At 52.0% G+C, this 24,534-nt stretch overlaps 1 protein-coding gene and 1 long non-coding RNA gene across 7 annotated transcripts in view; one reads left to right on the forward strand and one right to left on the reverse strand.

The window, feature by feature from the left end:
- Positions 1-15,650, forward strand: part of PIK3R5 (phosphoinositide-3-kinase regulatory subunit 5) — a 65,298-nt gene extending 49,648 nt beyond the window's left edge. For 5 of the 6 annotated variants that reach the window (XM_080367367.1, XM_080367363.1, XM_080367366.1 and 2 more), the window contains exons 6-19: positions 500-569; positions 2,046-2,220; positions 2,751-2,904; positions 3,380-3,463; positions 4,622-5,375; positions 5,476-5,629; positions 5,815-5,940; positions 6,184-6,309; positions 7,105-7,198; positions 8,517-8,593; positions 9,859-9,952; positions 11,349-11,431; positions 11,638-11,750; positions 12,770-15,650. In XM_080367367.1, coding sequence (XP_080223493.1) covers positions 500-569; positions 2,046-2,220; positions 2,751-2,904; positions 3,380-3,463; positions 4,622-5,375; positions 5,476-5,629; positions 5,815-5,940; positions 6,184-6,309; positions 7,105-7,198; positions 8,517-8,593; positions 9,859-9,952; positions 11,349-11,431; positions 11,638-11,750; positions 12,770-12,911 — 2,246 coding nt within the window. In that variant the 3' untranslated portion in view covers positions 12,912-15,650. The remainder of the gene's footprint in view (positions 1-499; positions 570-2,045; positions 2,221-2,750; positions 2,905-3,379; positions 3,464-4,621; positions 5,376-5,475; positions 5,630-5,814; positions 5,941-6,183; positions 6,310-7,104; positions 7,199-8,516; positions 8,594-9,858; positions 9,953-11,348; positions 11,432-11,637; positions 11,751-12,769) is intronic. The other variant, XM_080367368.1, reaches the window with a different exon arrangement.
- LOC308054488 lies at positions 13,151-20,329 on the reverse strand. Its single transcript, XR_013924127.1, has 2 exons — positions 19,601-20,329; positions 13,151-17,669 (listed from the first exon to the last, which is right to left on the reverse strand). It is a non-coding gene; the product is annotated as an uncharacterized lncRNA (long non-coding RNA).
- Positions 20,330-24,534: the final 4,205 nt, after the last annotated feature.

The following is a 24,534-nucleotide window of genomic DNA, read 5'->3' on the forward strand; positions in this document are numbered from 1 at the left end:
GATGTCACCTGGCTGGGATCCTGATGGGATGGTCCCAGGGATGCATCCAGGGATGTGGGCTGCCCATGCTAGCCTCTCTTCTGCTGGGGCTGGTGTGGGGTCTGTGTCTGCAGGGGCAAAGGTGGCAGTGACCTGCTGTCCATAAGTGAGATCCAGGGCCTGGGGAACTAAAGCAAATGTGGAAGCTGCTAAATATCATCCGTCTAATTCACATCCCACATCAGCAGTGGAGCAGAGGGGACTGGAGATGGAGCCACACTCCTGTCCCGTCCTTTGGTTGCTTTCCCATCGCTCTGGGCTTTCATCCTTTACATCCCAAGGCTCCCTTGCTCCTGGGCTGGTCCCCTTACACGGTGGCTGTGCCTTGTCCCCCTGAGGACTTTCACTGCTGCCGTGCCCGTGCTGGGCAGTGGCTTGGCCAAGTCAGCACTGTCCTGGAGATGAAGTCAGGGCGGTCTGCAGTGGTGCCGTGTCTCATGTGCTCTACTCTCTCCCCCAGGGATCTCTTTCCAGAGGCTGGTGAGGACAGAGCAGGGGCTGCCTGTGAAGAACTACCAGAGCTCCACCGTGTAAGTGTGGCCATGGGCCTGGCTGTGCCACTCTTGGCATCGCCAACATCTCACACTGCTTAAGCAGCAGTGGGGCTGCAGTGAGCAGTATCTCAAAGGTGTAGTGGTGCGTGCTGGGGAGAAGAGCTGGATAGCTGGGCTGAGCTGTGGAAGGGATCAAGGAAAGTGGCTGTGGCATTTCCACAGCCATGGGTCAGGGTCTGTGGGCTCCCCAGCTGGGGAAGGCAGAGTCTCCTCTATGGAGAGCTGCTGATCTTGGTGTAAGTTGAAGAACAGCCAGGAGATGCTTTGATCTGCATGTTTGGGAGCTGCCACCTCAAAGGGGGTCAGAAGTGAGTCTGTGCTAGTGCAACAATTAATGAAAGCCTTGCAGCTCTGAGCACAGTCAGACTTTGCACCTTATTCGAGGGCTGAACCTTTCCTTCTGCCAGGGCACCTCATTTGTTAATAGGAAAATGAGCCTGGGCAGTGCATGCCCTTCCTGGCCGCAGTCCCAGCCCCAGGGACAGTCCTTTGTGCACAGCCACCTCCACTCTGTGCAGGAGGGGTGTCCTGCTTTCCTGGCTTGTCCACTCGTGCCGTGCAGCTCTGGATCTGCACCTGTATCCCACCCAGCTGCGCTGGTGCTGCAGTGTTGCTTCCCCAGTGCAGCTCCGCTGCTCTACATGCTTATAGTGGTGCAAGTGCAATTGCTGATGACTTGCAGCAGGATGGCTGTATTTGCATGAAGAGCCCTGACAACCTGGCACAAAGCTGTACACAGGCTGAACACTGGGCCTATTAAAAGATTCTGCCCATTGCCTGAGCTTTCTAGAACCAAGCACACCAAAGCACATCCTTAATTCAGAGCCGGTTTTGCTCAGCAAGGTCTCCTTCTCTGGAGACATTCAGAACCTGCCTGGATGCAATTCTGTGCAACTGCTCTAGGTGAACCTGCTTTAGGACCAGATGAACTCCAGAGGTCCCTTCCAACCCCCACCCCTCTGTGATTCTGTGACTGTTGTCATCCATGAGCAGAAGCACATGCAGTCTGGGCTGCAGGTTTGAGAATTCAAAGCCTGTGGATGCTGTAACCTGCATCTTGCAAGAGTAGGATGTTTTGGGGGCCACTCATTGTTTATCCCTCCCCTTCACTGTGCATGCTGGATGTCCAGTTAGGACAACAGGCTGCTGGGCCAGAGCCCTGTCTGGGTTTGATTGCACGATTATTGGGCTGGTCACATTGGGGATGCGGCAGAAGAGATGGTGCCAGGGATGGTGCTGAGGAGCAGGGTGGAGGATGCTCATCCATTACCTACTCCCTGCCCGCAGCTGGCACTGCAGCTGGGTCTGTCACCCCTGCACAGCCCCGAGACCCTCCAGCCGTGACCGGCGCGTGAGGACACTGCCATCTAGTGTGAATTTATCCGGGAGTTTCATGTGCCACCAGCCTCCAAGCCTGGCTACCTGGCCTAACCGCAGTCCCCTTGTCCCCAGGACCGTGCTGCTGCTCAACCGCTCCGAGGTGCGGAGCGAGTTCCTCTCCATCGCCGAGAAGCTGAGCAGCAGCGAGCAGCCGCAGCACGCCACGCTCGTCGTGCTCCTTGAGCATCTCTACCAGGCCAACTTCGGTACCCACTGCGACCTGGACAGCCTGCACCACCTCCTGAAGGTAGGCACCGGTGGCGAGACCTTCGGTGATGCCACCAGGAGTAGTTTCATGCAGTTGGCTGCTGGATTTCCTGACCAAAATAACATTCATTGGCAAAAGTTTTGATACTGCTTCTTGTAAGAAGCACACACGTCTTTCCCGTCTCGGGTTAGACTGTGTGTGTCTGTGCTTCTGTTTTGTGACATTGGGGGGTGTGTGTGTCACTTGCCTTTTACTCCCTTCCCCACCTCCGAGCCGAGAAAGGAAGTGCCTCCGGATCTGAAATGCAGCAAAAGTGTCTGTTTGATCAGAGAAACACTTTGCTTTGGTGTTTGGGAGGGAGGAGCAACAAACTGTGACCAAAACCCCCCTTAGGTCTTTTCAAACTTTTTTTTTTTCCTTTGCAAAAGTTGTGACGGACTTGAAGGGGGTAGGAGGTAGCGAAGGGAGGGAGTTGCCCAGTAGAGGTTAATGATCCTGCCCCCAAGACCTGTGTGTTGCCTCTGTGGAGGGGCCCCCTCCATCTCTTGCCTTGGCTCTGCTCCCCTCAGTCCAAGACACTGGAAGAGCTCTCAGAGATCTATGCCAGCGCCGCCGACGCGCAGGAGATTGCAGCCACCAGCAGCGACCCTGTCCTGGCCCGGGAGCGGCTGCAGTCTGTGCTGCGGGATATTGCCGGGGCCGCATCCTTTCCTGTCATCACGGGTGAGAAACCCCCTGTGCCCCTCTTTCCTCCAGGTTTTTCTGCTGGCTCAGCCCCTGCAGCAGCCCGGAGCAGTTTTGCACCAAGTTTCAAACTAGTGCAACAACAGCTACAACAAAAAAAACACCAACCCAGGTGCTATTTTGTAACCACATGATGAGCCAGAAGTGGTTTGTAATCTCTCATTAAAATTGCAACAACAACAAAAAATAATTGTCCAGCCTTAGTGGGTGACATGAAAATGTTAAATCAGAAACCAACAGTAGCAGTGATGTCTGATGGCTCATGTGAAATGTGCCCTCATCCCAATTGCACATGACTTCATGGGGATAATGACAGCAGCATGGGTTTTCTGCATGACCTAGACCACCCAAAACATGTGGATGGGGTGGGTGGCATCTCCCACCAGGCTGGAGAGTTGTCGGGAGCAGTACGGGGATCCCTGCAAACTCACTCCTCTCCCTCCTATCTTCCCAGGTGAGGCTCAGCCCCGCAAGCTCCACACCATCCCCATCCCTGCCGCTCGCTGCTACACTTACAGCTGGGATCAGGATAACTTTGGTAAGTGGAGGGGGTCCCTGTCCTTCCCAGTGAGACCCCTGCTCCCTGTTGCAGCACTTCAGCTTGGCTGGGGCTGTTGCGTGCAGCCGGGTGCATGGCACAAACTTTGGCCAGAGCCTGAAAGGGCCAATAACAAAATGTTGGTGTTGGAGGGAGAGATGGGTGATGCGGTGGGTGCCACCATCCCCTAGATGGGAGAGGATGTGGGTGTCGGCTCAGGCATGATGCCTGCTATGATCCCAAGCAGAGCCCTCATCCAAGCAGTGGACACAAGACACTGGTGGCCCCGAAACGTGTTGTCAGTGACAGATCATGCAGGGCTTGATCTCCTGGGCAGAGCTGTGCCTTGTGTTAAGCTGGAAGAGGTTTGTTGCACCGGAGTCTGTGGGGATGTTGGTAGGGAGAAGACCTTGTTCAGTAGAAAGCTCTTCTGCAAGGGGTAAACCTTGCTTGTGCCCTGGAAATAATTGTTGCTAGAAAAGGCTGACCACACTGAGATGTCAGGGCTTTGTGGGGTTGAGACCCCTTGGACGTTACAGCTCTTCCCACCCCCCACAGCAGGGATGGATGAGGAGCTTTGCCATGCTTTTGGCTCAGCTGCAGCAGTTTTGCAGGGGAAGCAGTGGCTTCCCTTTCTGCTGAGCTGGGCTCTCCAGCTTCCCTATTCCTGAAAGACCCGGTTCCCCTGAAGTTTTAGTGTTAATTGCCTGCTGACCCCAGCAAGCTGGACCAGAGCTCTGGCTTGGGGTCTGCAGTGAGCGCAGCCTTCCAGGAGGCCACCTGCAGTGGGGTGATTTGGGGCTTCATCAGCCAAATGCTTTGCTTTCCCCCTGCCCTCTGGTTACACCTGGATCGGACACAGGCGTGTTGTGAAATCTGTGTAGGAAGGAAGCAAACCCCAACTGGTGTTTGCCTTTTGAGAACCCAAACAGAACGTAACCTCAAGGAGAGACATACGTTTTGTTTTGCATTGCATCTGAGCACCGTATAGAAATCTAAAAACATTCCATAGGAGATTTTCAGCTCCTTGTTTGAAACGGTGCAGGACCAAAGAGAGCACTGGCCATGCTGTAGTAGTAGCGCTGTCTGGGGTCATTGCGTTTCCAGTGGTTAGCTGGAGCCCGTGCAAGACACGATCTCACTCTGGTTGCCTTTCAGATATCCTCAACGATGTCCTCAGCAAAGAGTGCAGTGTTGTTGAGCCCATGGCCTCTGAGAACGAGGAGGATGAAGAGGAGGAGGAGGAGGTAGAAACCGATTGCTGTTCCCCTGAGCGGGACTCGCTGCTTTCCCCCATCTGCACCATTTCCAAAGACTCTGTGTACTCAGTGCTGTCGGAGGAGGGATCTAAGCCCTCGCGAGTGTCCCTCTTCACCACCTCCAAGGACTCCATCTCAGAGCTGACGGTGGTCTCCAGAAAGTCCCTGAAGTCATTTGTCTCCAGTCTGAAGGACTGCATGGACAGCGGGTACGCAGAGGACAGCGACGAGAGCTCCCTGGACATGGTGGGGCGGCCGGAGCTGAAGGTGGAGAAGACCCACCACAAATACAGACAGACGCTGACCAACAAGATCTACAAACTGTTCAAGAGCAAAAGCCAGCTGGTCTTGAGGAGGGACCTGAAGGACTGCCCAGACATGGGCTCGCTCTCGCTGCCCCTGCGCCGGGCTGAGAGCCTGTGCACGCCCCAGGCCAAGCACCGCATCCCGGCGCGCTCCCGGCGTGCCCACTCGCTGCCGCAGCACGTCCTGAGCCAGCGGCTGCCGGCCCCGCTCGCCCCGCGGTGCCTCAGCCTCCACCGGCGGCCCTTCCTCAGCTACGATGAGGATGCCAAGGTGTCCACATTGCGTGTTGTGGTCTTCGGCTCCGACCGCATCTCGGGGAAAGTGGCCCGAGCCTACAGCAACCTCAGGTGAGCTGAGCAGTGCAGGGGGTCCGGCTGCAGGAACCTGGCCCTGCTGGGACACTGTGGAGGGCTTTGCTCACCCAGCCCTCTCCCACCTTCTCCCTAGGCTCAAGGAGAGCACCTGCCCCTCACTGACAAGGTACTTCAAACTGCAATTTTTCTACGTCCCCGTGAAGAGGAGCTGCTTGGCTCCATCAACCCCGCTGATGCATCCCTCCCCATCCCTGGGGGACCCACAGCTCCGCTCTTCGGCACAGGTGGTAGGTGTCCTGCTCACTGCAGGGCTTGGGGTGCCACCAGTCCTCTGCTTGGCCCTGAAAGCGGTGTGTGTGGAGGTCGGCAGGGCAGGCTGAGGGGAGCACTGGTGTCCCTTCCACCAGCCCCAGGCGTGGATTGAGGAGCCTGGGTGGGGGGCTCAGAGTGACCCCAGTGTGTCTCGTTTCAGGATCACAGCTTGGCTGGGATGGAGAGCAGCACCAATGACATCTCCCACTACATCGGTATGCTGGACCCATGGTACGAGCGCAATGTTCTTGGGCTGATGAACCTGCCCATGGATGTGCTGTGTCAGGTACGTGTGTGCCAGCTGGTAGGTCTTGGCATCCCCCTTCCCCAAGGTACAGGGGATCTGGAGAGCTTCTGGCCACCACAGTCCTGTGCAGAAGGGTGTCCTCCAGGGATACGGGATGAAAATGGGGGTTCCTGGTGGTCAGGAGGAGGGTTTCTCTCCCCGGTGTGGTGGGATGCGCAGTTCTTGGCACTGGACTGTGGGTACCATGTACCCCATCAGGCTTGTGACTTACTCTCACCACAGTCTGCCAAGCTGGAGGCTGAGCCCCAGGAGGACTCCCAGGAGCAGCTGCCCATCCTGGCAGACATGATCCTCTACTACTGCCGCTTCGCCACCCGCCCTGTCCTGCTGCAGCTCTACCAGACAGAGGTAGGCAAAGGGCTCAGCCCTGCCTTGGTGAGGGGGAGGGGGAGGGGGCTTTTACCTGTGCCACCAACTTGGCACCTGCCTGTGAAGCGCTGGGGCTGTGGCACAGCCACCACGTGCTGGTGAGGCACATCTCCTCTTATTCCCTGGGTGCCCATGGGGCTTTGGCTCAGGGACTGAGAGCATGCAGATCCTGCCCAGACAATCCCTGCGTCACACAAGCAGTTTTCCATCCAAATACCTTTCCCCATGACACAAAGTGACTCCTGTCAGTCAAGCTCCTGACGGGTTATCCACACCACTGGAAGTTCCTCTGGTACTCTGCTTTCCAAACCGAGCCCCTCCATGGAGCCTGTTTTCCATGCCACACTGTGTGCAGGGGGTGGACATGGTGGGAAGGGGTGAATGCACGACTGCAACGCCTGCTTTGGTGCTGTGGCCAGGACTGGCTGCAGCAGGGCTGTGGCAAGCAGAGTTGCTGCTGGTCACAGGATCGCTGTCACCCAAAGCGATGCCCAGACCCTGCTGTTAGGCTCATCATGGGTTTTCTTTTCAGTGGGCTGGGGAGTTTTCTTGAAATGAAAATTAGGGTTTTGGGTTGTTTTGCTTGCTGGTGGTCTGTTAAAACAGTCTGAAGTGCAGCTGAAGGCAAGTGTCACCCAAGGCAGTTGATGAAAGGTGCATTTTGAAAGCATGGAAGGATTTTCCCAAAGTGACCTGTTCCCTGTAGTAAGGAGTGGGAGGGGTGAACATTGGCTGGGTCTCCTCAGCACCACATCTTCACTCTTCCCCCGGCAGCTCACCTTCATTGGGGGAGAAAAGATGACTGAAGTCTTCATCCATTCCCTCGAGCTGGGCCACTCGGCAGCCACGCGGGCCATCAAGGCATCAGGTCTGGAGCTGCTTCTGCACCCGCAGCCTGGGGGTGGGGGTCTGCAAACCACTGGGCTGGGAGGTGAAGGGAAAGAGGGGCTGGAGGGAGCGTGGGCTGCAAAGAGGTGTCTGAGCCCAGGCTGCATCACGAGCAAAGATCCAGACATCTTTTCACAAATTTGGAAGTGAAGCAGCATAGTTCTTGGGTTCCTCTCACAAATTTGGAAGTGAAGCAGCACAGTTCTTGAGTTCCTCTTCAGGAGCAAAGCCGTGACAGTGCCTTGTTGCTTTTACTACTCCTAACTCTAAAATGTATTTGCAATAAAACAGCTGCACACCCTTTTCCTTCCTCTCATCCGCACCTGGCCAAATACAGCTCTTCATCTTTTATCTTTGCTGCTTTCTGTAGTTTGTGCTTTCTCCAGGAGCGTCACTTATAAAGTTGCCCTTTCCGTTCTTCTAGTTTACTGGGCAAAGCAAGGTTTGTGCATGTGCTTGGAGCCTTCCTGCAAGGGAGATCCGTGAGCTTTTATGCCAGGAATCTATAGAATTATTAGAGAGAAGAAGCAATGGCAGAAGCATCTGCCTGCAGTGTGGTCTTCGGCTCCCCCCTGGGTACCCCCGGCAAGGTGCTGCCGGGAGCAGCGCAGCTCGCAGGGACACCTCCTGGCCACCCAATAATACTGCATTGAAACATGTTGCTTAATTTTTTTAACCAACTTTTCTGTGATCCCACCTTGTCTTTCTAAACAGAGCCCATAAAATATCCTCCATATGAAGTGCCACCACCCCACGCCCCCAAAATACAGGCTTGGGCAAGATCTTTTCCCAGTAACTCATGAAACCACCAGTCCTTCTGATTATTTTTTTTTTCCTCCCTTGGGTTGTCTGGCAGCACTTAACATCTGCAAAAAATTATCCAGGGGGAAAAAAAAAGTTAGTAAGTGTTGGGCACAGTATTTCAAGGCTAATTTAATGTGGGCAGAAATATGCTGGGAAAAACAGGAGCTGGGTGAGCAAGGCGGCCCTTTATTGCTTTGTGTTTTCCCTGGAGCGCTGACCCCTCTGCACTGGCTTAGCCAGCACCGCTTTCAGTTTTGCAGAGCTGCTTGTTGTGCTTTGTGTTGAAATTTCTGCAGTGGATTAATTGCTTTCTGGCAGCTTTTAAGCCACCTTTTCTTTTTGCCTTTTTGCTCCACAGCTGTGTTCAGCAAACCATTTTTCGCCCGCCCACCCCCCCTCTCTCTGTAGGTACCGAGCGTGCTGCTGTATCAGTAGCCGGCTGAAGAATGAGGATGAAAGGGCGCTGTGTGACATTTGCTCCTTGTTTTGTGCAGGTCCAGGCAGCAAAAGGCTGGGCATAGATGGAGACAGAGAAGCAATCCCACTAACACTACAGATCGCCTACAGCAAGGTGAGTGCACGGGACTTGCACAAAGACAAATGGGGCAGAAAACCACTTTGGTGCTGAGCAAACGTCTTTCAGCTGGGGGCTGAGAGAGGCCAATGCTGACAGTCTGCTGGAGGAGCCCAGATGAGCCAAACTCAAGCTAATTGTCTAGTTACTGGCTAATTTGGGGTGGCTTTCCGCTCCTCTTCAGCCTGGTAAAATAGGGAACGTGCAGCCAGTTTCCATAGGTGGATGTGTACTCGATGCTGCTTTACGCTGGTGGGCTTTGCTTCCAAGGGGCGACCTTCTGCTGGTCACAGCAGCCCGCCTGTTTTGCTGGTTCATCTGCAGTTATTTAGTGTTAAGCCTGGGCAATATTTTGTAAATGTAATGTTAAATGGATTGTAATGCCTACTCAAACTTTGTCTGTGCAGCTCCAGGTAAATCCAGGTCTGAGCTAGCGCAGACAGGTGGGGTAGGGTAATGGCAGCCTGAAGTGTGGCATCTGCCCGTGGGTCACAGCAGCCCCAGCAGCGCTGCAGGCTGGGGCAGGGGGCTGGGAAGCTGCCCGGAGGGAAAGAGCCTGGGGGGGCTGGCTGACAGCCGGCTGGGCATGAGCCCCCAGTGAGCCCAGGTGGCCAAGGTGGCCAACAGCATCCTGGCTTGTGTCTGAGACAGCGTGGCCAGCAGGACCGGGGCAGTGACCATCCCCCTGTGCTCAGCACTGGTGCAGCTGCACCTTGAACCCCGGGTTCAGCTCTGGGCCCCTCGCTCCAAGAGGGATGCAGAGGGGCTGGAGCGTGTCCAGGGATGGGCAGGGGGCTGGGGAAGGGGCTGGGGCACCGTCTGATGGGGGGCAGCGGGGGGAGCTGGGGGTGTTCAGCCTGGAGAGGCGGCAGCTCAGGGGTGACCTGATTGCTCCCTACAGCTGCCTGACAGGGGCTGTAGGCGGAGGGGGGAGTTGATCTCTTCTCCCAGGTAACAAGTGACAGGACAAGAAGAAACAGCCTCAAGTTGTGCCAGGGGAGGTTTATGCTGGATAGTAGGAAAAATGTCTTCACTGGAAGGGTGGTCAGGCACTGGAACAGGCTGCCCAGGGAGGTGGTGGAGTCACCATCCCTGGAGGTACTTAAAAGACATGTAGGTGTGGTGCTTAGGGACATGGTTTAGTGGTGGGCTTGGCAGTGTTAGCTTAACGGCTGGAACTGACGATCTCAAAGGTCTTTTCCAACCTAAATGGTTCTATGATTTTATTATTTTATCTCATGGGTTTTGGTTGGTCCCTGCAGACAGCCATCAGTGGAAGAAGTCACTGGAACGATGTTGAGAAGGTCTGCACATCCGTCAACCTTAGCAAAGCCTGCAAGAAGTATGAAGAACTAGGTGGGTAGAGGTGGTCTTTGTGGCTTTGCCTAGGGAGCAATGGGAGGGACTGGTGGGGTGAGAGGACAGTGTGGATCTTCTGGCTGGAGCAAAGGAGGGATGTGGGAGGTATCTGGTGTTCCCTGGAACGTACTGTAGTCCTTGGCACCACATGAGGAACAAAGGACATCCGATATCCCACTGTCCTAAAGCTTCAGCTGGGGAAATGTGATGTCCATTAGGAATGGGGCTGGGGTAGTCCAAAAAACCAGGATGATCACTGGGGAATGGTGCTTTCCAGAACAACACTTGCTTAGTAAGGAGGAGGAGAGACTGGTAAACCTGCTGTTAAATGAAGTGGGACCAAGGGAGAGGGTGCTGGCCGTGCCTTGCAGCCAGCTTGCAGCAGGCACTGGCTAAGCTGGTTTTCTTCCTGCAGCTCGGCGATAGCTGCCTGCCACGTGGCTTGGCTTTATCGTTTATTTTCTAATCAGGTTTCTGATTGGGTATTAATAAGGCTTCAAACCTTCGAAAAACAGCAAGGCTTTTAGTCTGTGTGTGTATTTAGAAGCAATACCTGTTCACTCTTTCTTAAGAACTGCTGTTTTGGCAGTCAGACACCCGGTTTGGAGTAAACAGAGGGGTTTTTTAGTTCCTCTTTCCTCGTGTATTTTGCGTCTGGCAGATGTGTTGTTTGTGAGCAGAGCAGTCGGGGCAAACGGATGATCTCCCAAACAGGAGACATCTCCTACACGCCCCATGGAGCTCAACCTAAACCTCTGTCCCTCCTGTTGCTGCCCCATCCACGAAGCCTTGCAGACAACCCTGGAAAAAAACCCAACAGGAATTAACTTCTCACCTCCTCTGTACTCGGATATTTCCGCACTAGTTCAGGAGCTTCGCTTGTGTTGCCAGCGCTGTGGGTTTGCATCGGGGGGGTGTCCTCAGCTCCACGGTGGGGGGAAGCTTCTCCTTCCCGAGTCTCCTTCCTCCCAGGAGGAGTCCGGTCCCCGCGTTGTCTCCGTTGGGTCGCACGTTCGGCAGTTTGACCACGGGATGTCACTGTAATTCCAGGAAGGAGGAAGATCTACCGGTCGACTGCGGGAAAGCTGTACTGGGAGAGAATGTCCTCGTGATGGAGGGGCAATGCTTTCTCTCCTGTTTAGGTCCCAAGATAGTTAAATGTCCTTTTCCGCGATGTTTGGGAAGCCGTTGGAAATCGCAGAGGATGTTTCCTGATTGCTTTCTTGGCGTGTGGGTTAGCAGGAACGAAGGAAAGCTGGAACCGTATTGCATTTCCCCCAGCAGTGGGGTCTGGAGCCACTGGCTCTGGGATGCTTTGAGGGGCAGAGGGACCACCTGGGTTCCCACCAGCGGCCCAGAAGCCCCAGGTGATAATGGTTTCCTTTTGTTACAGCCTCAAAGACAGAGTGTCTCAACTTAACCATGACAGAGGTGGTCAAAAGGCAAAACTCCAAATCAAAAAAAAGTTTCAATCAGGTAACTCACGTCCTAGTGCTTTTACATTTAGTAAGAGGATGGCTGACTCCAGGTGGGAGGGAGGCAGGGCAGGAGAGAGATGCTCCTGGGGGGATCCATTTGCTGTTGGCCACCAGGCCTGCCTTAGGGGTGCCCAGCTCTCCTGCCCTGCGCAGGGAGATGCGCTGAGCCTGTCAGCTCCCTCACTCAGATTTTTTTTCTATCAGCAGATCAGTGTGTCCCAGATAAAAGTAGACAAGGTCCAGATTATTGGCGTCCAGTCCTCCTTCGCCGTGTGCCTGGACCAGGATGAGCAGAAGATCCTGCAGAGTGTAACCAGGTAGGAACTGCAATGTGGCCACCTGCCTGCTGCGGTCAGCGCTCAGAGGGTGCATCCCATGTGTAGAGACTTGTCCATGGAGCGTGGGTGACTACTGGAGGAAGGAGGTTCTGAGCACCATGGTGGATCTGTGCTGGGTGACATAGCTCCAAGCTCTGTAGTGTAGCTGAGCTCAGGTGGTATGGATGGTCCTGCTCAGATCCCAGCAGGAATACACCTCCGTGACTGCCATGGCCTGAAGGGTGGCCCCCAGTAAAGACAGCTCTTTCAGCAAGACCAGTCATAAGCCAGAGGAAAGCTATGCAACATGAATTAAGTGTTTGAAGAACACTGGGCATATGAGCAGAGCCTTCAACTTCTAAACCTCGTTTGGGTTCTCCACCGCTTTTGGCATACCCATTGCAGAAAGAACCCAGGATCTTCACAGGAGAGACTGGGGTAGAGCAAGAGCTGTTCATTTGCCTGTTCATCCATCAGTCATGTCCCCAGGGCACCAAGCTGGCTCCCCAGGTGATGGAGTTTGAAAACTCCCTGTAGACAACATACTTCCATGAGCACAAAGAGATCAAACCAGTTGATCCACGGGTCTTAAAAATGTACAAGCATTTTAATTTCTCCCTCAGAGAGAGCACAACTCTGGCAGGTTAGCCTGCTTCCAATGGAAAAAGCTTTTGGGTCTTACTTCTTAAATAACCCCAAAGAAAAGTGTTTTACTTAACTTGTTTGTTGTGCAACTTGGGGCTCGTGGGAGAATTCAAGGCACAAAATGGAAAAGGAACTACTGCCCTCTCCCCAAAACTTGGGGGACACAAAAGTTCTCATTTTCCCTAATGAGTTTCAAAAATTACTTTTTCTGGATGCTTTTGCTCTAGGTCCTAGTCTGAGCCAGCTTAAAGACCTGAACTCTTAGCACTCAGACTCCCATCCTGTTAAAAACTGCACTGATTCCCATTCATTTGCAGATACTTCTGCTGCACCTGACCTTACTTACATCTTGGTTTCTTTTTGTTCACCTGCAGGTGTGAGATCTCCGTGTGCTACAAACCCAGGGACAGCGACCCCTTTGCACTGAGAAGGTCCTCTTTGCCTGCCCAGGACCCCTCTGAGTTTCATTCCCTCCTGTGTTTACCCATTGCCACCTTCAGTGGACCACTGCCATAGAAGAACCCTGTGTCCTTTCAGACCAGACTCCCATCCAACACCAGTATAGGCTCAGGAAAAGGCAGCAGACTGTCCTTTGGGCTGGAGACCCAGCCATGCTTCTCCAAGACATCCTGCAGCCGAAGCGTTAGTGTGGTGGCTGAGCTGCTCCTGGCCTGGGCTTGGCCCAGCCCTGGGGAATGGGAACACTGGTGGTGTGCTCTGGTATCTCTCAAGGTTCCTCAGCAATGGAAGGAAAGTTGTTTCCCTGAGATCTCCACTTGGATCTGCAGACTGCCAACACCTGGATTGAGAGGGCAAGCAAGGACAGTGGCGTTTTCCTGCCAGCAAATGGTGCTGTGGCTGTATTTGACAGTGACCAAGGCCAGTGCGATCTGGGGGAGCTCATGGAGGGGGGACATTTTGGAAAATGAATGTCCTTGGCTGAGTGGTGGTAGGTGGCCTTCAATGCATGCGGAGTTGCGGCTCACCCAACTGATATCCTGATGGCATTTCACCCGTAACAGGTTGAGGATGCTCAGGACAGTTCTGTGGGAAAGGGGGACAAGCTTTCTCAAGGTTTCCTTTAAATTATGACAGTTGGGTATCTTGCAGAGAAACAGAGCAGAGCAGCCCAGCTGATGCCCAGAAAGACCCCAGCACAAGCTGCTTGTGTTCCAGTGCATTGAGTGCAACAGCCATACCAGGGCACGGACAGCTTGTCGTGTGTACGTGTACTTACCGTAGATTCAGGACCTGCAGGAGATGAACTTCCAATTTCTGCAGAATTTCAGAGTTCACCCATGAGATGTGGGCTGAACAGGGAGTACGTTCTCGCATCTTGCTCCCTAGCACTGCATGCTAGGGACATCCCAGAGGCTGAATCCTCAGTAGTTGCTTGAAATATGACAGGAACCACACTCATACTCATAGGAGGGAGTAAGTGGAAACCACTAGGATTGCCTTAAGGTCACCTGAAGAGGCAGCTTTGCTGGAGAAGGACCCAGCACCAAACCCACTTGCAGTGACACTTGCAGACAGCAGCTGGATTTGTTGTCCTCCCTCCCCTGCAAAAAGGTTTTCTGCCCTCTTCCTTCCCTCTGCAAGGCTTTAGGTACAGAAAGGTGCAATATTTGGGGGTATTTAGAGCTGTTCTGATCCCATGAGCAAAAAAAAAAAAAAAAAAAAAAATGAGACTGGAAAAGCCTTGCCTGGTTTCATAGCCCTCAAGCTGTTTCTCAGTAGTTGTCGGTGGTTGCACTAATGACAGCAGGCAGAAGAGCATGCTGCCTGCTGCAGGATCTGAATGCCGAGGGCATGGGCTCCCTGGAAATGTCTGGAAGGGACCCCTGCTACTGCTGAGGGGCTGCAGGGTTCAGCCACAGTGTGTTAGTTCAGTGTGGGTCCCTTGATCCTCCAGAAAGCAGGACCTGGTCAGCTCTTAGCGCTAGTTAAGACAAGGTTGGGCTCTGTCCCCAAGGGCTGGTGGCACAGCAGCAGTGTCATTTGAGGTTAAATCTGCCAGGAAAAGTGTCAGAGCCCCTGGGGACTTCAGTTTTCTTGGAGGAGTATGGGTCAGGTTTGCCTGCTGGATTCTTCCGCATTCCACCTGGAAATGTTTGGGGGATCCCTCCTGTGCCATTGACTCCAGCCTTGGCCCTGCTGGCTGCTGGACCTGCTTTCTGTTCCTACTGCCTCTGTTGTTCAGGGACAGCTTGTTCTGGCCCCAGCAGTGAGCATCTTGGGTTAAGAAGGTGCTGGCTGGCTCTTTGGTGTCCACAGCAGCTTTGGATGCAGCTTCTGCCACTGGCTAGAGACGAGCAAAAAAGAGATGTGAACGTGCTCCCGAGGCCTCTGCACTTCATCCTTCTACTTGAATAAACCACCCCAAGGGTGGTGTTGCCTTGCGGACTCAAAGACCCTCACACAGGGCAAAGCATCACTTGAACGTAAGCTGGCTGTGCCTCCACCACGATGCAAAGCCAGCTTGGACTCCTGGCAAGGACCCACTTCCCCCGGCCACGCAGCAGCTCCAGGAGCACCCATCTTTTCCTACATGCATGGAGCAGTGTCCGTTCCTTGTTTACAGCACGGACATGGCAGGGACACCCAGATGTGGCCAGGTTGTGGTGGGCTGTCTCCTCTCTCATGGGGTGCCTGTGGGTGATGTGGGGGCGCACACTGAGGTCGCTGCTGTGCACTCCTCCACAGCAGTATTGCAAGTCCAGTAGGCTCGAGGGATGAGATCAGATTTTAACAGCTCTTTGCATGCGCTTGGAAAAAGTTTTCTCACTGACTTTTCATTTCCCAAACAGGTTTGTGTGTGTCTTCTCAAATGGGGCTGAAATTTGACAGCTGGCTTTGTTGTTTTTGGGGGTTTTTTTGTTCAATACTTTAAAATAGCACCTTATCCTGTGAAAACATTGCTGTTTGTGATCTTGATATCCGTGGCTAAATATATCCTTGCCGCTGTTAATGATATAAACCTCTTTTGTTTCATCTGGCCCTGCAGAAATCCTAGAGGAGAGAATTTCCATTTTCTAGAGAAAAACAAGCACAAACTCTAGGGACTCATCATCCCGGCTAGGGTTTTGACCTCTGATGCTTTCTGGAAATGAAAGAAGTCGGAGGTTCTTTCAGGTGATCTTTGTACACGTGTGCAGCCTCACCAAATCTGTGTCATGTCTATGCTGAGCTGTAAAATACTGTTCAAAGAACTTTTAAAGTAATTGTAAAATATTAAATGTTGATTTATTTCGAGTACAAGTACAGTGTTTGAGTTCAGTAATTCCCGAGCAGGTTGGAGGATCTCCGTATCTCCCGGAGGAGAGCAGGGAGCCCCCTGTTCTTTGCAGAGGGGCTGACCTGGGGGCAGGAAAAGGCTCATAAACTCATTATGTTCATGAGCTTGGTCCCAGAGAGCACGACACGGCGACCTGCAGAGGTTAATTGAGCTGCTTCTGTTAATTGAGCCGCTTCTGCGCTGTGAGTAAAAAGCAGGTTTTGATGTTGCAAATCCAGATCTGGTTTCATGCTGGATTAAGGAGCAAAGAAACTAGCAGAGCTGGTGTGCGCGAGGTGAGATCTGTGCATACCCTTCCCTTCTGGGAGGCTCTGTGAGCTTTCCTGCCTTGACTTGCAGAGAACTGGGAATTCTGCCGGGAGCTGGGGAGCTGGGCACCTGGCAGCTCCTGGGGCTGGGGCAAGGTCCAGCCCTGGGGTGCACAGCAGAGCCCTGGGGTGAAGGTGGCTACTGGGGGCAGCAGGGTTTTGCCCAGCTGCCAGGTCTTTGGGGGATTTCTGAACTTGGCAATCTCTTCAGCATCTTTGGGGATGCGGACTTTGCAGATGGAGCCGTTGCTACTGAATGTGCTCTGAAATATGAAATGACACTTGCAAATTTTAACTACGTCAAGTGTCGCCTTCTCTTCTTGTGGATATTCAAAGAAACTTAGTTGGTAGGCGGGAGGCCAGTGTGTTGTAATCAAATAAACAATGTGAGAAAAGTCATTTCAACTCAGATGAGCCAAAAAGACAGATGAGAGTAACTTTTGTTAATGAGCACTTTTTTTAAAGATTAGCTATAATTTTTTTTTCAGGTTAGAGAATAACAAAAGGTATTTTTTAAATAAAAAGAAAACTGTCTTTTGAAAAGGCAAGTAAGGCAAATGTTTTCTGAGCTGGAATGATAATCTGCTTTTGTTTGTTCTCACCAACAAACAAAAAAACCCCAAATCCTAAACCATAAATCCCCCTTCCCTGTTCTTTTCTCTTTTAAGAAGAAAAGAGGAAAGAGGAACATGCATGCTTAAATCCCAAACAGAAAGAAAGTACTTTGTTCTAAAACCATGCATGACAAAAAGTTTAGGCTCAGGGTTCAGATTGGTCCTTGAAGTGCTGCATAGCTGAGGGTTTTGTTCTTGTAAGTACAAAAGATTTAGCAAACAGCTGCTGATAAAATAAGCAAGGCTGGGTTAAGGCTAGGCTATTTAACGCTAGTTTGCATCTTGCAGATATGGTCAAATCAACCCTTTTTGCTCTTGCAGCACCAAAGCTGAGCTGGTCTGCAGCCTGCCTGTGAAGGATGGGAAAGCAGTGGGTAAGGTGTGTTCAGCGTTTCAGGCTGGAGGCACCAGCTTATATTGAGCTTCCCAAATGAGATAGGTTTTACCCAAAATAAAGCGCCCTGCGGGTTTTGGTATGTGTTAATTTATCAGGGTGCAGCGGCACTTTCAGATGGTCCCCTGCTCTGTCAGGGGTTATCATCCCACAGCCACCTCAGCTGGAGCTGCTGGACTCTGCACAGCTGGAATGGGACATGCTCTGCTGCTGGTGGGGTGGGACATGGAGATGTGGTGTGGGAACGTGCTGTGGGGTGGCTCCTCGCCACCCATCACTGGTGGTGACCCTCCATCCTCTGCTCTTCTCCAATGGTGCTTTGTGCATGGGTGCTTCTCATCTTTACTGGTGTCATCACCCAAGCTTCTCCCTGCCAGCTCCACCAGGAGCCATCTAGGTGTGGGTGCTTGTGTTGCGTACCAGTGTACCACAGGAGTCGGCTGAGAGCCAAGTGTCTCACCACAGAGCCACCACGGCTCAGTGCTGGCAGAAAGCAAAGAGCTTAACGCATGCAGGCAGCGTCGGTCAGGTTGCTCAGGGTCCAGGCAACGTCTGAATAGCTTCAGGGATGAAGATGTTCTAGTGTGTAAGGTGAAGAACAAGAGGAGGCAATGCTCATCCAGAGAAAGGGTCCTTGAGTGGCTGTTCCTGATCTGATGGCTAATTAGAAATACAGAATGAATTAGGATCAGTAGGCAGGGATGAGATTGCCTGTCCTGGATCCACTGTTGCAGGGGTTAAGATACTCCCCTGAAAGTTAGAAAATGCAGGTGCCCTCCTCTTTCTGGCAGATGGGCAATCAAACCTACCTTCTGTGGTCTATGTAGGTCATCATCAGGTTGTTTGCATGGAGACATTGCTGTGGGGCATGATGAATGCTCCCAATTACAGTTGTATCTTGAAGCCTCACCAACCTGACGTTGGGTAAGGGGAAAAAAGGCATTCACTCCTCAACACGGAATTTGTTTGGACTGATTTTTCTTCAGCTTTACTGTTACGTTGGGGAAAAAGTTTGTTTGCAAAGTTCACGTGGCCTGCCAGGCACAGGATCAGGATTGCTGCCTGGAGAAAGCTGGAATCTGCACCTGGACATGGTGTGCTGGGACAAAACCAGCCTAAGCATTCAGCTGGCGATGGGGCACTTTGCCTGGGTGCAGGACCTGCCCACGCACTTGTGCAGCTCAGCACCTCTGACCCCAAATTGTGCTCAGTTACTTGTTTGTTGGCATTGCCATGGCCAACCTTCCTCTTGTACTTGTTTCCTGGTAGATGTGTAGTTTCGTGGATGTCATTTCTAGGTGGCCCAGAGCAAGAGACCAGCAGGTGGGGGACAACCCAGGGTGTGGAAGCCCGCAGGGATCTGGGGATTTGGGTTATGGGACCTGAACCAGGCTGTTTCCAGGGGATGTCTTACAAGGAGGTATTCCAAAGGTGCTCATCTGCTCTCTCAGCTGTAGCAAGAAATAGTAGAGAGCAGAGCCAGGCTTCCCAGCAGCTCCCAGTCCCCACGTGTCATTACAGGATTAGGGTGTCTCCTTGGTTGGAGGTCACAGACCCACAAGCACCGTCCCCTCCTTTCTGGCTGCTCCTGTCGCTGTATCTCCAATTACCCTCAGCCGACGAGGAGAGGAGGTGCCTGGGGACAGCTCGGGTCCTGCTGGCAGCGAGCCCCCAGCCTGGCTCCCTGCCTGCAGGTCGGTGACCGGCTAACCAAGCCATGGCACGACAGCCAAATTCACCTTGCCGGCGGGGGACAGGGTCCGCCTGACTCAGAGCGGGTTGTCAAGGGACCTTCCAGCACTTTCAAAAGAAAAGGGACAAGCAGAAGAAAATCCAAGGGGTATCTTCTCCTGCCAGATTCCCTGCCCTGGTTGCCTTTTGCGGCTGCAGGTTTCTGGGCTGCTAGATCGCGGCTGTTTCTCGTGTGCATGGTTTAGCTGCCCTTACAGCCAGTTGTAAAGTAGAAAAGATGGGAAATTTCTGTGAATTTTGCTGATTTCTTAACGGTTTTGGCCAGCACCTGTGACTGAAAAGGGCATCTGAGTCCATTTGTCTTGGGACTGACCTTTGCTCAGGCCTTACGAGAGTGGAGCTGGACAAGTGAAATATTTCTGGGCTGCCGGCGGCTGTTTATCTCCCCTGGCAATGCCTGTTGCTCCACTATCCTTATCTTACTTGTGCTAATCAATGATCAATTAAAAGTTAACAAGGTTCCCTGTGTCTGCATGAGGAACAGTTTTCCTAGCAGGGAGAATTCATTTGAGAACAGTAACGGTGTGCTAACGATGCAAAATTGCATAATTATCAGTGTCTTCAGATGCAGCAGGCATCCTGTAGCCTGTGTACCTGTGCCGGTTTGTGCAGACAGCTGAGTGCATGGGAAAAATGGGGTGGGCTTTTCTGCACCAGTCCCAATCATGCCTTCAAATTTGCATCTGTGCCCTCATAAACCCCTCTCCCCTCCACGGCATCACCCCTGTAGCACTTGCAGAAAGAAATGCAAAGGCTAATGTTTGACAGCCAAAGACACCCAAAAACTGAAATGCAAATCAAAGCAAGCACAAAAAAAATATTTTGTGGTGTTTACCCACCTCTGGGATAACCTAGGCTTGGGTTTGACTCCATAAAACTTCCTGGACAGCAATGGGAAGTGCAATGCAGTGTATTTAGCTGGTGTTTCCATCCGTAGAGAGGACCTCAAGCAGGGTGGCTCAGGCAGCCAAGCACACTGGTGTTGCGAGAACTGCACCTGCAGGATGGAGGAACAGACTGATCCTGCACAGCCCTGACTCCCCAGGTATGGCTCTCAGCAGCTGCCTGAGTATTTAATTTCACTGGAGCCTGGAGGTCCCTTGGTGGGGACGGGTGCCCGGGGGGTGGCTGCTGCCGCTAAGTCACGCTCTTCACTGCCAGGCAGAGTGGGCGTAGGTAACAGCTACAGTTGATTAGTGATTGCAAAACATGGCTAAGGGAAGTTGTGATGCATGTCTCACTCTCTGTTAGAATGTGTTTACAAACAGTTTAAGATAGTGAGACGTGTTTTCTGAACTCTCCTGGTATGACTGGTGTGTCTAAATATGCAAGTTGTGGGACTCCGATCCGATCCGCATGAACTGAGTCGTCTATTAGTCATTTTAAAGCCTTTGAATACCCCTTGTGCGTACAACCACGCCAGGAAATACACAGAACTGCATCGATCCGTCTACCTGCAGACCTATCAATGAACTATTTCTACAACATACATATTCAGCTTGTGTGTATGTATATGCATGTATGTGCTGTAATATAAATGACACACTCTTCATTCCTTTTTAGCCTGTAAAATATTCCACGTACTTTATATGGGAAAAAAAAAGTAGATATGTGTGCAGTGTGAATCTTTGTTACTTATGAAGTATAGTAATTAATGTAATATAGATAGATATGGTTTGGTTTTTAACATGTGCTGGTCAGATAGAGCAGGTAGGTGGATGTTGCATATGCATGCTCCTTATGTAAAGTGTCTCTCTCATGGAAACAAAAAAGAGAAACCTAACCAGCCCCTTGCTCTGCAGCCAGGCAGCAAAAACCCTCTGACCATGAAAGTTTCGCTCCAGCACACACTCAGCTCTGCCCCCAGTGGGGTATGGGTGGGGGCCGTGTTAGCCCTGTGGGTGCCTGGGGTGGAGATGCCTGCTCCTGCTGCAGCACCACCACGGCCAGCCCCACGCATGTTGAGGCTTGGTGCTGCTTCACCCACTGAGAGGCCCTGGAGGAGCTGCCTCATCTCCTCTCACCAAGACTGCTAGGGTGTTCCCACAGTGGAGGGGAAGATGATTTTTGGCTGCCAGCAGATGGAACGGATTGAAAAAACTGGGAAAGTAACTTAAAAGGCGTAATCATTACATTGCAGGGTGCTAGAAAGAGATGCTTCACCTATTCCTCTCAAATTCTGTTTTTTCTCTGGGAAATTTTTAAGGTTCATATGTCATGATTTATTATTTCTCCTTTGTGGTTTCTCCTGTCTATCTTCTTTTCCTGGCTCTCCATCCCTGGCTTTAAAAAGCCCCAAGAAATAAAATCCCTAAGGTGTTGAATTTTTAGAAGATCCCCAGCAGTGAAGAAATGAGAAGAGAAAAATGAAATTGTAAATCAATAAGAATCTGTCATGTTGTTGATGTAAACCAAACCTGTTTTACCTAGTTGTGATGTCCCTTTTTAAGAAATGTGGAGCTGGTCTGTGAAGCAGAGAGAGACCCAGCAGTGATGAGTCAACGCCAACAAAGGGATTCAAGCGGGGAAATTCTTCACAACTACAAAGGTAAGAAAGTGTGGTTGGTGTCAGCAAACACTCCTGCTTCTTCAGGAAGCAACTTTCTGTATCTCTGAAAGCATTCAGCACTCCCTGAGTTACACTGGGTGACATCAGAAGATCTCCCTGTGGTTCACCCAAGGGGACAGTACCATTTCCCTCATCCTACACATGCAGGTCATGCCATCGTGGAGGAAAGAGGACAGATGGTGCCAGACCCACCTGGCTAAGCTGTGGGTTCCTCGCTGACCTGCCACGAGGAGGACATGGCTGGGGTGCTGGGTTGAAAGCAGGTGACAAACAGCAAACACAGGAGCACCTCAGTGTCAGGAGAGGAAAATGAGACACTGGGCTCCAGGAGCAGGATAGCAACTTATGCTCGTCCTGTAAGCATGTTAGCAGTGAGACAAGGAGACAAGGAAAAACTGGTCAGGTCCTTGATGGAGATGGATGATGTTGAAAGTTTCAAAGACATGTTTGTGTGAACTGGGAAGAGTCCAGCTGGGAGCTGGTGGCTTCAGTACAACTGTCAGCCACAGGGCCAGGTCCCCCTACAAGGCAGGTGCACTCAGGAATGTGAAGTGCTTTAAATCAGCTGACGTGCAGCAATTCCTGCCAGGATGCTTCTGGCCTCAGCTAAGGGCTCCCTCTTTCAGTGACTTTTGGGAATGGGTGGAGAAAAAGTGAGATTGCGAGACTGGAGAAGGACAACTGAAGGACCAGCTTTTGGAAAGGGGGAAGGAGCTGGAGCGCTCTCAGCTTAATTCAGCTGCTGGGAAAATACCAGCGTAAACCAACCCTTTGCAAGTACCTGGAAATTACAGGGAAGGGAGTGATTTATCAGAACCAAACCAAGCTTAAACAAATGTGGTTTTGCTCCTATGGCAGCACAATGAAACCTGAGGACGCTGAGGAGTTGTCTGAACATGATGGAGTTTCTGCCGCCACCTCTTGTGCTGCCTGTAAGGGATGGGGGGGAAACAGAAGCCGGCACATTCACCGCAAGCCGTCAGCCACAGTCTGAGTTCATTGCCAAGCTGGGAGGGTGGAGGAAGGTGGCTGTGCAGGGCCTGTCCTGCTGGTGGGGTGTTCCAATCTATTCTTTAATGAGACAGGAGATGAAGCAAAAAACATCTGAATTACCTTCATAGGTGAACCTGTGCAGGAAGCGAGTGCAGTAGAGAACTGGGATTTAAAGTGAATGGAGCTCAGCCCAGGTTTTTAACCTCTCCATAGGTTGCTGTTCAACAGGGACAAGCACCAGGTTTCCCCTTGGAACAGGACTGACAGAGGGCTGGGGAGCAGCTGGGGAGGCAGCGGTTCTGCTGGAAAAACTGTGGGGATGCTGGGGGTCACAGGCTGGCTCTGAGCTGCTGTACCCCACCCGGGTGTCGTGGGTCAGGCTCTACTGGCATAAAGAGGAGCACCACTGGCATGAAACAGCCAGGTCCACCCTCTTTCCTCTGCAAACTGCCAAACGATGGACAACGTGGCCTCTGAGAGGGGATGTAGTGTTTAGACTCCACTGGAGAAGGCTGGTGATAGGGGATGTTGCAAGGCGCGTGCAGGTTAGGAAGGGGGAGCGGGCAGGGTGGGCAGGCGGGGGGAGCAGCACTGGTCATCATGCCTCGGGCATACTCTGGGGGCTGTTTCTGGGTCCAGCCCTGTTGTGGGATTCTGGGAAGTGGCAAACCTTGGGATTAAGCAACAACCTGCCCCTTTCTCTCCCTTACGCAGCAGGCTGGAAGCTTAAGCAGCATTTCAAGCCCCACTTGTTGGTCCTGAAAAACAGCTGTAGAAACAGTTTCTCCACTCAGCTTATCAGCTCAAGGAGCTGAGCAGAGTGCCTGTGATTAAGGAGAGCTGTTTCCTATTGCACATTATCGCTGGCAGGACCAATACCGAGAATTTGGTCTCATTCCAAAACTGTCACCTTGGTATTCATGGGAGAGCTGTAAATTCTGGGAAAAAGATCCTGGGAGGTGTGAGCTGCAGGCAGCGGAAGCCTAGAGCCCTTGGCGTATGTGCATGCAGCACTTACGGTTTTAGACAAAAAGCCATCTCTCACCGTTTCAGTAGCTCATCTCTTCCTTGGCACTGGCAAGTCACTGATGCCCCGTGAGATCAGAGCGTGCCCAGCCATCGGCACGAGGCAGCTGTGGCACCCACCAGCGGCCCTGCTCCCATGGGTGCCACACGGCTCTGCTCACAAGTGGGTGACCTCGACTCGCTGTGGGTTTTCCATCACCTGCGCTGCTGGGTGGGTTGTGATACCAGCTGTGTAATTGCAGCCCTGAGGATGGCCAGAGCTGGTCTCTGAACAGGATGAAAAGGCAAACCTTGCTGGTTTCTTATCAGTTGTTTGCTCATGCTTATCACAATCAATTTGCTTGGATTTTCAAACCTGTAATTAACCTGTAGGTGAGTGGTTGTGTCTGCTGGTGCTGGTACCTGTACAGTCTTTATCAAATAAGATAGTTTCCACCCATGCAGGGCATACTGAGATGCTGATCAGGCTAGAAAAGAAGTCTGTTGTTGTTGTTATTATTATTATCTTCTGCTGCTGCTATCTCCTTATTATGAGTTTTATTCAAGGAAAAAAAAAAGTTGGAGATAGCTGTTTAGAGAAATGAAAAAGGCAACTTAAATACCATCAAGCTGGCTGTTTGCTTGGCTTTCACCCTCCCCACCCCCCCACCCCCCTTCTATATTTGCTAAAGCTGGAGTAAAATGAGAATTGGGCTGAATTCCCGGGTGGGAAACCAGAGGTGCAACATCAAATTATTGCTTGGTTTGTGATCTGTTCCCTTATAAACTTTAGAGAATTCATCCATTGATTAAAGCACTGAGGATCTGGACATCTATCAGGAGGAAGCTTCCCTGCAGGATAGGTGGTTTAGAAGTAGAGCTCAAACAGCATCTTTTTCTTTGCACAAATACCTTTGCTTCCCTCAGAAACTTGGCCGACTTGCTAGGTGTCTCATTAAAGCTGCCACATGATGATGGAAAGTTAAAGCAGGGAAAACTAAAGCATCCCTGAATAGAAACCAGGGCAGGAGGAGAGGTGTCCAGAGCTCCCCTTTGACAGGAGCCTCTGTGTGTTTGCAGGGTGTGGACCAGTGACCAAAATGGGAACGGAAAGTCAGCACCACGATGGGGAGGAGAAACAGCCCCATCTCCACCAGCCCCGCTTGCTGCCAGTGCTGGCATCACCGCTGGCCCCCCCTTGGCCCC

The sequence above is a fragment of the Falco punctatus genome, assembly GCF_963210335.1.
Source record: "Falco punctatus genome assembly, chromosome: 1".
Classification (NCBI taxonomy): domain Eukaryota; kingdom Metazoa; phylum Chordata; class Aves; order Falconiformes; family Falconidae; genus Falco; species Falco punctatus.